Raw genomic sequence first — 12,457 nt, forward strand, 5'->3', positions numbered from 1 at the left:
TGCTAAAGAATGATCAGAACATGAAAAGCAAGTTAGTACAGACCAAGTAGATAAAAGAGATAATTCTATCAGTCCAAAGAGAGATAATAAGAAATTTTCTTCCCACAGTGTAAAACAACGTACAGAATTTCCCATCATAGTGTATGACTTTCCCGATCCAGTTTGCCCATATGCAAAGACACAAGCATTATAACCTTCAAATGCAGACTTCACGACATCTGTGCCGAGGGTGTTGAAAACCTGAAAGCAGGAAAAAAAAAAACACAAAAGACACAATTACCATAGATTTTAGTAAGAACCCCTTTAATGTTGACAAATATTCTTGAATGCTACTTTCGTCTTGCAAGTATTACACCACATAAATAAAATCATCGCACAACTATTAACAACAGAGTATGTATGTACCTCAGTTTTTAATCAAAAGGAAACTTTTTAAGGAAGAAAAAAGCAACCCCATCCTTTTTCCTACTTAACAAAAAATTCCTGAATGTAAACAAGGCAAAATGACAGTCATGTCTAAGAAGCAAAGATGCTTTTAAAGCATGATGATTTACCATTTCAGAATTAAATAAACTTACAAAGTTATGCATTCTATCAGAGCTTCCAGAAGCTAAATATTCAAAACCTAAAAATCACTGCAGCCAGAAGTTATTGCCCAAAGCATGCCAAATCAATACTGTCATTTGAAGAGTCCGGCTATTCATCAAAATAAGTCTCAGAAGGTTGAGTGATGGGTGGGTGTGAATGAGGCTGGGAAGGCCGGGCTCCCCTGAGTTAGAGTCCAGATGCTTTCTCCTATTTGAATATTGGCCTCGGATGGAGAAGGCAGGGACAGGAACTGTGTGGGGTCTGGGGTTGTGCCTACACTGGCCTGAGACCGTGTCTGATGCACCACTCAGCTGCAGTGGGACACTCTGGGAAATGAAACAGGATGAAGGACAAATACTTCGCCCAGACAACTGATGTCAGTGAGGCCAATCGACATGTGTGGCCATCCTGAGTACACCCAGTTGGGAAGGGGACCAACCAAAGCTGTCCAAACCCCACAAACCTTCACGTTGCCCCTTTCCCCTGTCAGAGAGGAAGCATGATCGGGTTCTTAGAGCCAGGAAAAAGTGAGGCACTGTTTTGTGGAGTCACCACAGTCCAAGGTGGGAGCCTCATTAACCCCTCAGGCATGTTTAGTCCGTGTGAGTGACGCTGAATCAGCTGAACTTGAGACCCATCATCTCCCCTTCAGGGTTCTAAGCCCTGCAGCCAGAACACCCATCCTTAGACAAGGCTGATAAACACTAGGCCCCTCAACCTCAGCTCCACATAAACTATCCCTGCTACTAACACAGCTTATCATCCAAGGACAAAATATAAACACAGTCAACTGGACTTTAGCTTTCTTCAGGTACCATCTTGCCGCCATCTTGCTTGGACTTTTTTTCTTCAGTTTCTCGGTCAAAGATTTCCAAACTATCATTTCAATCGAGTCACTTCCAAAATGACCAGTCTCATTCTTACTGTTAATTTGTATCCATTTCAGCTCTAAGAGTGGATATTTTCTAGTCCTATTCTCAAATTCTGATGACTTATTCAACTCTCAATGGTAATAGCAGGTCACAAGGAGTTCACATATTGGTCCTCATAAAATGCTACAGGGTGAGTAAGCATCACTTAGATCCATTTCTCAGGGGGAGAAGTGAGATGAGTGAACATACACAGTGAGTGGCAGAGATGGGATTTGCACCTGGGTATTTCTGACCCCAAAGCCTGTGCTAAACCCTTCAGTGTCCTCCTCCCACACCCTCAACATCAAGCATGAGGCCCCAGTCCTCCCTGAAAGGACCTCCTCCCACAAACCATGAAGAGGCAGAAGCCAGGAATCCCAGGGAGGCTCAGGGCTCCAGACTACCTGTCTAAAATCAGTTTTCACCATGGTATATGGAACATGAGGAAAAACTCTAAATATTTCTTCAATTCTCTTTGATTAAGCAAAAAATAAAAATCATACGTCATTTTTACCCTATCATGGGGTGCCACTGGATAGGAAGTACAGCCTTCCATAAAGTTCTCAAAGAATAAAAAAAGGATCTTCTGTAATACCTTTGTCTGAGGCTAAAACAAACTCATTGAAAATATATTTAAACCAAACCCCAACGTTTTCAAAATAAAATTCTTTCCCAGGATTAAAAATCCCACCCACCAGGCTGCCTATGTGGCTCAGTCGGTTAAGTATCAGATTTTGGCTACGTCATGATCTCACATTTGGTGAGTTCAAACCTTGCATAGGGCTCTCTGAGGTCAGTGTGGAGCCTGCTTTGGATCTTGTCTCCCTCCCTCTCTGCCCCTCCCCTGCTCACACTCTCCTGCACTCTCTCTGTCTCAGAAATAAACATTAAAAAGAAATGTTTATAAAAAAAATCCCACACACCATTTTACTATTACCTATTTCTCCACAAAGCCAACTCAGCTAGATTTCTCCAACAGATCTGGGGGCCTGGAACAGGAGGAGGAGGGTCCTGGTGCTGGTGAACATGACTGCAAAACAGGCCTAGAATATGCAGGTCTGGATGCACCGAGACCCAGGCCGGACTCAGTCTCAGCTTCAAGTAACCCACCCAAAGTTGTCCCAGGACCCAGAGAAGCAGCGGGACACTGTCCACATCTTTGGGGTTCTTGGCAAGGAAAACAGGCTACCCCAGTGCAGCTCCCAGGAAGGACCTGTTTAGCATCAATATCAAACCAAAGTGGAGAGGGAGTGGCTGCATTGTGAGACCGAGCTCTCCTCTCCTCGACTGGCACTGGCGACCGACATCAAAACCCGGCTGAGATCCTCACCTGGCCAGGTGACCCAAATAGCTGCATATCTGAGCACAGATTTTCAAGTGGATTTCCAGAGCGATCCAAGGCATCCCAGGGCCTCAACTGAGGGGAACTGCCCACAAGAGGGCACTGTTAAAACAAAAGACTCACCCATTCAGCTTGTCAACTGGGAGATCTTAGGTTTCAAGTTTCTCCAGGGTTGATTCAAGGAGATCAAAGCCTCCCTTTGGAGTTTTGAAGAACCATTAAGAAAATCAGACCTTATTTAATGGTCTTTAATTTATGTGAATACAGACTTAAATTGTCCAGTGATTTTTTTTTTCCAAATCTAAAATTAATTTGTAAGGAAGAAATATTACTGGTCATCTTACTTGCTATTTAACAGTAAGGGAAACTTAGGTTGAACTCTAGTAATAGGCATGATGTATTTCCTCAAGATGCCCCTCTATCCAGATGAGAAGGATAAAAAGGAGGAGGAAGAGAAGACCAACATCATGCTAAGCTTGCATCTTCCCCTGTTTATGCAGGGGTACAACCTGACAGCTCAAATCCTGGGCCAGAGATGACAGCATGAAAACTTTAATCAGTAATCAAAATTGAAGCTATTTTTAACATTAGGGGTGAGGGAAGATTACCCTTCTCTTTAATAGAGTTCTAAAAAATAGGTATTTTCCTGTATCTATGCTGATTTTATTAACATGTGCTTCTGCTAGAAAGTACTACTGTATTTACTAATACATCACCACGCTTTTTCAGTTTTGTAATTTAGTGGAACAATCTCAGGTTATTTATATAGTCGAAAAACGCAAAACACCTGAGAAGAGACGCTACCCATCACTCGAAGCATGGAAATTATCCCTATCAGAAGCTTTGCACAAACTAAAACTATTCTTAAACTCTGAGCATTTATTTTTAACTTCCAAAAGAGCTAAACTTGTTACTCTTTCCCTGATCTTGACTCTTGTAGAACCAGGAAATGTCATCTGTTCCCATAAATTAACCACCATCTGTAAACGACTTCTGTCAGTCAGCAAATGTTTACCGAGCATCTCCAGTGTGCCAGGTCCTGCTGTCACACACTGCTCTGCTCCTCCCCCCATAAACTTTCCCTCAGCACAGCCCTCTGTCCCCAAAAGGCCTCAAATTCAGGTTAAATAAGGAGGAAAATCCAACCGTTTGCTGTGTAAGTTAGACATGGAAACCTTCCTGGCTCTTCATCCATCATCTCTTGAGGACATTCTGAAGACTGTGGAATGAATTGGCTTTACCCTGAACAAATTCCCTCACACCAGCCACTTCATTTTTATTCCTGCATTAAAGCCCAAATCTGGATTCCAATACCTATAACATTCTATTCCTCACCAGACTCCTAGCTGCCAATGTTGATCAATCCAGTTACCTCAACAGCAAAGTTATCTGCGCTGCTGTGAAACAGAAAACCACAGGCCCAAAATGGAGTCACTTATGCTAGGCCAAGTCACCAAACTGAGGTTCAATACCTAACCTAACTGCAGTTTCAACCTCCCCCAGATATGCAGTCTCAACTGGTCGGTCAGGAATTTTCTGATCAGCACCAATGAGGTCATCTCCCACATGGGCCCTCTCCATCCCCCAGAGGAAGATGAGGTGATCTACCTAAACAACACCCTCTACTCTTCTGCCTAAGGGAAGATGACCTTGCCTGAAACAATCTTTTCTTGTGCTACTTGTCCCACCCTGTTCCTGCCTATAAAATCCTTCCATCTTGTACAGCTCTTCAAAGCTCCTTTCTACTTGCTGAATGGGATGCTGCAGGATTCATGAATCAATGAATAAAGCCAATTTGATTTTCAAATTTACTCGGTTGAATTTTGTTCTTTAACACTCCTCACTCATTTATTCATCAATAAGGCTGCCCTATTCATCTATCATTTAGAACAAACCAACCTTATGCCCTGAAGACCTTCCAGTGGCATCTCCCCTGCCCTACACATCAGCCCCAGGATCTCATCTCGGCTACTATTAAGTCCATTAGGTGTATGGACTTGAGCACATTATTTAAGCTCAGAGTCTCTTCGACAAAGAAAAATGGAGCTAAAGTGAAATCTGGCCTTCTGAGAATGAAGTGAGACAAGTACATGAGTGCGAAGCAGAGTTTCAGACACCAACACAAACTCAAGCAACATTAGTTCCTGGCCCCTCTTTCATCCCAGGCAGCTAATCGTTCTTTATGGCTCTCAATCTTATTGCTGTCATCCTTTCAATTTTTGCCCTGATGCTGAATCCACACATTCTGGATACAAACACTCCAATCTTCTCCTTTGAATAATTTCTCTAAGTTGTCTATCTTAACTCCAACATTTACATTGCCTCTGTAAGCCGACCTCTTCCACAAACTTAACCAATGCTTAAGTTAACCAATGTGCTTAACCAATGCTAAGTTCTCCAATGTCGAGGTGTGCAAATCTGCTAAAAAATGCAGTTTGGCTCAGTGGGTCTGGAATTGGTACAGATTTTGCATTTTTAACATGCTCTAGGCAATGCAGTGGTTCTGGAACATGGACACACCAAGTTGCAAGCAACTAGACAATAATACCACTTTAAGATGCCACCGCAAGGATTATAACCCAGGGTAGGCAAGACAGGAATTCTTATCTTAGTTGTAACACATGCAGTCCTAAAGCAATATATTTGAAGAAGCTGTTAAGAAGCCAGGAAGAAGCCCATATTCCTCCCCTGTACCGATGCTTCCCCATAGCTCTGCTCTGTTTAAACACCCAACTGGTCCCACCCAGGGAAATCCCCTTAGTCTGCTCACATGCAGCATCAATATGCAATGGTCTCCTGGGAGGATCTCCGAGTCTGTTCTTCTATGCCATGTCACATCCACATTTTAGACCATAAAACCCTATAGCACCGGTTTCTTGGACAAATTACAGCTACATTCTAGATTCTAGAAAAATTCTGAACAAAATGCCCATTCCTTCTAGAACCCTTCTTTCGAGAACCCTAAAATGGTCCACAGGAAGTGGGGCTTTGGTCTGAAATCTAACTTCCAGAGCCCTGCATCACAGCAGGACTCAGAGCTGAGCGGCTTATTTGCTGGGCTTAGCAATATACAAACGGCGCTCCACAAATGCTTTATTTACACAGCTCCTTCAAAACGGTAGTCCTTTCCAAGTTTGGGGGTGGGAGGGTGGGGGGAAGTTATGATCACCATGCTTAGAAGTGAAAAACAAAATCAACTTTTTGGGGACTGAATTCTTCTCAGGCTTAATGGTGCTATGTAACAAAGCTAAGTTAGCAGAGGTAGATTTTACATAAATTATATTGAGAAAAAATCAGCAAGATGTTTTATAGAGTTTCAGGATGGGCATTTTTTTCCTCAATATGGAAATAAATCAAAATAAAGATTATGAAAATATCATACCATCTCTTGTGAGACATAATCTGGACTTTTCGTATCAGCAGAATAAAAAGAGAAGTCATAGGTGAAGGTCTTCGTCCGTTCTCTTCCTGAGTCCCCGGTCCCTCCTTCTGGTATCTAGACAGGATTGTGATAATAATGTAAAGAGCACTGCTAGCTAAATGATCTATCCAATTCAAGAAAAAGAAAAATCCATTAAAAATGTATAATGATCACTTGACTAAAAAAGCATTTAATTCCTCCTGAACACCCTCCTAAATACATAGGGAGAGAGAGAGGGTAGGAGGGGGTAAGGTTGGAAGGAAGGGAGGGGAGGGGAAGGATGAGGTTGGGGGGAGAGAGAGAGAGAGATCCTAAATTCCTCCCAGCAATCCAGGCTATGATATGACCCAAGGCTTCTTTTCTGGACTTCTTATTATGATTATCTTATATGAAGCCAATACTCTGGCCAGACTCTTATTTCTTTCCTGGCTTCAATTCTTTTTACTGTTCCCTCCAACCAAAACCAACAGAGTCAGGGTCTACAGAACTCCAAGGGGTGCCATTCACATAGATGGTGATGTGACTAGAGCCCCCTAGAGTTGTGCAGCTTTGTGGCCCCACTGTAAACTCCAGGTGGGATGCTTCCTCTCCCATGAAGCTTCCCTCGGGCACTACAACCAGAAGTAATTGCTCCCACCTCCGAGAGGCTAGATTCTCCCAGGACATATTCTGAGTTTACTGCAGATATTTGCATGTATCTTGTCTACCTTGCTATATACTTAAATTGAGCCAAAAACCATGTTTAAAAATCATCATAAGCCACCAATGCTTTACACAGTTCCCTGGACACATGCTGAAAAAATTTAATGAGCGTATTTTCCAATATAATTCAGACTCTATAAATACACAATTTCTACGGTTCTTATTAAAATGTTAAAAATCTGGACATCTGTTTTTGTTAAATCGGACAAGGAAATGTTTGTAAAACTCAAAAGGCACCAGAACAATCAAGGAAAATTGATTCCATAATGCACAAAGAGAAGCATCCAAAGCCAAGGGTCTCTTTGCTCTGTTCCAATAAATATAATTTTTTAAAGATTAAACTTGTACCAAAGCATGGTGAGCAGACAGATACATGAAGCAAAGCAAAGCAAAGGTAACTAACAGGAGGTGATGGTCAAGTGATGACAGGCAGAAATACAAGTAGATGTGGGAGGTCAAAGGAGGGCAAACCAGGTGGGGCCAGACAGAGCTAGAAGGTACCAGGATTGTGCTCAGAGGAGAAAGAAAGACATTCCACTGGAGAATGCCTGGGGCAAAGGGACACAGAGCCTCAAAGAAAGCCTATCAAATTATCTAGAGCATGACCCAATTGGAAGAGAGGAGCATTCCCCAGCTTCTATCACTGGAGATCAAGTAGACTACTTTAAGATTCCAAAGTATCTAGTCCCTTGAGCCACAAATTAACAGAAATCCAACTAGAGATTGATCTGCACTTGGCCATGGAGCAGCAGGCCTCCGAAACCCCAACCTGTAAGTTAATGACAAATTTGGGAGGACAAAGGGGCAGAGTCCACCAAGCACATGATTTATTATTATTAATTTTACACTCATATCTCCTACCAAGTGAAAAGTATTCACAATTCTTAACAAATTCACTGACCAAAGGGAAAAATAGGATATTGTAAGTGCAAAAGGAAGAAATATGCCATCCTAGAAAATTCTGGGTTTTTCCAACTTTTTCAAAACTTTTTTTTTTTAATTTTTTTTTTTTAACATTTATTTATTTTTGAGACAGAGAGAGACAGAGCATGAATGGGGGAGGGTCAGAGAGAGGGAGACACAGAATCTGAAACAGGCTCCAGGCTCTGAGCTTTCAGCACAGAGCCTGACGTGGGGCTCGAACCCACGGACCGTGAGATCATGACCTGAGCCGAAGTCGGCCGCTTAACCGACTGAGCCACCCAGGCGCCCCATCAAAACTCTTCTAATTTTTTTTTAATGTTTATTTATTTTTGAGAGACAGAGACAGAGTGTGAGCAGGGGTGGGGCAGAGAAAGGGAGACACAGAGTCCAAAGCAGACTCCAGGCTCTGAGCTGTCAGCACAGAGCCCAATGCGGGGCTCAAACCCATGCACCGTGAGATCATGACCTGAGCCGAAGTCGGGACGCTTAACCAACTGAGCCACCCAGATGCGCCTCGACTGTCTTTTACAGAAAAAAAAAAAAAAAAAAAAAAAAAATCCATGTTTTTAAATCTTTCGTTCCCTGAATTTTTAATAATAATGTAAGTTCCCCTTGCCAAGTTTAAAAACATGATTATTTTCATTAAGAATGTAAAGAGGGGCACCTGGGTGGATCAGTTGGTCATATCCAACTCTTGGTTTTGGCTCAGGTCATGATCTCACGGTTTGTGAGTTCGAGCCCCATGGCAGGCTCCACGCTGACAGTGCAGAGCCTGCTTGGGATTGTCTCTCTCTCTCCCTCTCTCTCTGCACCTCCCCTGCTCGTGCTCTCTCTCTCAAAATAAATAAATAAACTGAAAAAAAAAAAGAATGGAAACAAATCTAGGGCCAACAGTTACTTAATGATTCACAAAATGCAGCTAGATGCCAGGCTAAGAATCTAGCACAGGATACAGGATAACATTGTGTAGTCAGGGCTAAATCTGTGAGTTTGCACACCAAGGCTACAGCTTGAAGGTTTTGAGATCAAATAAAACTAGGGGGCAGGAGAAGAGATAAAACATAGCCCTTCACTTCATGACTGAGCCCTAGACAAGTACAAGTTGACGTGGCTAGCTGAACTGAGAAGGAGGGGTAAGGAAATGGCAGATGTGTTTTATTTACCCAGAAATCATTTTGACAATAAAACAAACATGGAGGCTCGTGGAGTGTGGCCAGGTTGCTACTTGCCTTTAAGTTTGTGATTGTTGTTTTGCTTTTCTCCATTTGAATAATGAATTTGGCTTCCAAGTCCTTTTCCCTGCAACACAAATTCAGTACTAGTTAGGAGAGAAAAGATTGTTTTTAAAACATTTGTTTTATTTACTTTTTACATATGGGGGTTTGTTTTTAAATGGCATCTGAAGCACAATCTGTGACACCACTCCTCCCAAATCTTTACTAATACAAACACAAAGACACACAAAACAGATGCCACCATCAAAAAACTTAAGACTGACAAATAATGTGTTCTCAAAACCTGGAAGAATCTCTAACTGCCAGCCAAGAGGAGTGTAAATTAAATGACAGAAACCGTGGAGGGCTGTGTGACCCTGGTTATAAAAGACACCTTCTCCCCTCCACCCAAGAGGAGAACCAAGTAGAAAACTGGTATGAATGGTCGCAAACAGGTGCTGCTTCTAGAAGCAGCCAGGGCACTGCCACCTCCTCCCGCCTTCTTTCCGTATACATTCAGAAACTGCAGTGCCTGGAAAACAGCAGAACTGGAAGTCCACAGGACTCCTGAGAACAGTTCTGGAGAATAAATAACCATGTATCTATACAATGGAGTGGTCTGTTACTGACAAAGGAATGAGGAAGGTCTCTGTCAACTGTTAGGGAATGGGAGCCAGGATGTATTGTTAAGAGGGGAATGCAAAGTGGAGAAAAGTATACCTAGGATGCTAGAATTATAAGAAAATAAAACAAGATTATTATTTAATGACCTAAAACAGATCAGTGTTTTAGTGCAGTTGAAGTGCAGGTCATGTGTTCCATGTTAAAAAACAGAATTAAATTAAAATAAAAATAAAAGGGGTGCCTGGGTGGCTCAGTCAGTTGAACATCTGACTCTTGATTTCAGCTCAGGTCATGATCTCATGGGATTGAGCCCTGCATCAGGCTCTGAGCTGACAGGATAGAGCCTGCTTGGGATTCTCTCTCTCCTTCTTTCTCTACCCCTTCCACATGTGCATGCGCTCTCTCTCTCTCTCTCAAAATAAAAAATAAAAATAAAGTGACCCAGGGGCGCCTGGGTGGCTCAGTCGGTTGGGCGTCCGACTTCGGCTCAGGTCACGATCTCGCGGTCCGTGAGTTCGAGCCCCGCGTCAAGCCCCACGTCGGGCTCTGGGCTGATGGCTCAGAGCCTGGAGCCTGCTTCCGATTCTGTGTCTCCCTCTCTCTCTGCCCCTCCCCCGTTCATGCTCTGTCTCTCTCTGTCTCAAAAAAAAAAAAAAAAAAAAAAAAAAAAACGTTAAAAAAAAAATTAAAAAAAATTAAAAAATTAAAAAAAAATAAAGTGACCTCAAACATAAAAGCTGAAGCAAGTGAACTGGCATACCACAGTGTGACATTTAATTAATAATTTATTATTTTTAATTAATAATTTTAATTAATTTTTAATTAATAATTTAATTTTAATTAATAACTTATTATTTTTTAATTTACATCCAAGTTAGTTAGCATATGGTGCAACAATGATTTCAGGAGTAGATTCCTTAATGCCCCTTACCCATTTAGCCATCCCCCCTCCCACAACCCCTCCAGCAACCCTCTGTTCTTTATATTTAGGAGTCTCTTATGTTTTGTCCCCCTCCCTGTTTTTATATTATTTTTGCTTCCCTTCCCTTACGTTCATCTGTTTTGTATCTTAAAGTCCTCATATGAGTGAAGTGATATGATGTTTGTCTTTCTCTGACTAATTTCACTTAGCATAATACCCTGTAGTTCCATCCACATAGTTGCAAATGGCAAGATTTCATTCTTTTTGATTGCTGAGTAATACTCCATTGCATATATGTGCCACATCTTCTTTATCCATTCATCCATTGATGGACATTTGGGCTCTTTCCACACTTTGGCTATTGTTGATAGTGCTTCTATAAACATTGGGTGCATGTGCCCCTTCGAAACAGCATACCTGAATCCCTTGGATAAATACCAAGTAGTGCAATTGCTGGGTTATAGGGTAGTTCCATTTTTAATTTTTTGAGGAACCTCCATACAGTTTTCCAAAGTGGCTGCACCAGTTTGCATTCCCACCAATAATGCAAAAGGATGCCCCTTTCTCTGTATCCTTGCTAACATCTGTTGTTGCCTGAGTAGTTAATGTTAGCCATTCTGACAGGTGTGAGGTGGTATCTCATGGTGGTTTTGATTTGTGTTTCCCTGATGATGAGAGATGTTGAGCATTTTTCATGTGTCGGTTGGTCATCTGGATGTCTTCTTTGGAGAAGTGTCTATTCATTTCTTTTGCCCATTTCTTCACTGGATTATTTGTTTTTGGGGTGTTAAGTCAGTTTTTGGGCCATTCCGTCAGTTGCCTTTTAGTTTTGCTGATTGTTTCCTTCGCTATGCAAAAGCTTTGTATTTTGATGAGGTCCCAATAGTTCATTTTTGCCTTGACTTCCCTTGCCTCCAGAGACATGCTGAGTAAGAAGTTGGTGCGGCCAAAGTCAAAGAGGTTTTTGCCTTTTTTTTTTTTAAGTTTATTTATTTTTCAGAGAGAACACAAGAAGGGGAGGGGCAGTGAGAGAGGGGGAGAGAATCCCAAGCAGGCTCTGCACTGTCAGCACTGAGCCCAATGTGGGGCCCAAACTCACTAGCCTCAAGATCATGACCTGAGCCAAAACCAAGAGTGAGACACTTAACTGACTGAACCACCCAGGTGCCATGCACAGTGTGAGATGATTTCCATTATATGTTGGAATCTGACTGTAGAATGCAGTGGGATATAGCCCGGAGAGAAAAAGAACTATAAAGAAGTCTTAAAGCATTTTCAGTAATCATATATTTGATGGTAAAGTAAGTGTCGGCATTCGGAGACTTCTGTTTGTGTATTATGGGATGATAATGGAGTAATTATGGCTGTGGCCTTGAGAACCAAGGTTTCTAGATGAAAAGAGATACAAACATAAGATGGATGAGGTTAAGTAAAAAAAACTCTCTCATAATGAATCTGAATGGGGCTAGCATAAACTTTATCTGAAATTGAGAAAGAAAAAGAAAGTACTCCCTAGCTTTGTCCTCTGAAAAGGCCTAGAATCTTATGCCCAAATTATAAATTCCATTTAGGGTCAGGGTTCTTTGAAGAAAGACTCAATCCAAATATTTGAACTATCTTCTCACACAAGAAAGCAGGATGCTGTCACATCAAAAGTTACTGGTTTGTCCAGGTTGTCCATAAGCAACGTCTAACATGGTTCCTGGTGATCCCTGCCTCCGGGTATCTGTGACCCTGTGCGATCCCCTCCCCAGCAAGTGGGCTGGACCTAGAAACTCACTTCTAATAACTAGAACACTACCACCCCAA

At 42.0% G+C, this 12,457-nt stretch overlaps 1 protein-coding gene across 17 annotated transcripts in view; it reads right to left on the reverse strand.

Moving 5' to 3' along the window:
• KIF16B (kinesin family member 16B) overlaps positions 1-12,457 on the reverse strand; it is a 288,972-nt gene that overhangs the window by 240,415 nt on the left and 36,100 nt on the right. For 16 of the 17 annotated variants that reach the window (XR_006200570.1, XR_006200571.1, XM_042931660.1 and 13 more), the window contains exons 2-4: positions 9,118-9,187; positions 6,224-6,337; positions 124-240 (exon numbers count right to left, since the gene is read on the reverse strand). Coding sequence is in view for 15 of the 17 variants with exons in the window: in XM_042931660.1 (XP_042787594.1) it covers positions 124-240; positions 6,224-6,337; positions 9,118-9,187 (301 nt within the window). In the remaining 2 variants the exon portion in view is untranslated. Of the gene's footprint in view, positions 1-123; positions 241-5,611; positions 5,723-6,223; positions 6,338-9,117; positions 9,188-12,457 lie in introns of those variants that run through there. The other variant, XM_042931653.1, reaches the window with a different exon arrangement.

Source organism: Panthera leo, chromosome A3, assembly GCF_018350215.1.
Source record: "Panthera leo isolate Ple1 chromosome A3, P.leo_Ple1_pat1.1, whole genome shotgun sequence".
NCBI classification, from domain to species: domain Eukaryota; kingdom Metazoa; phylum Chordata; class Mammalia; order Carnivora; family Felidae; genus Panthera; species Panthera leo.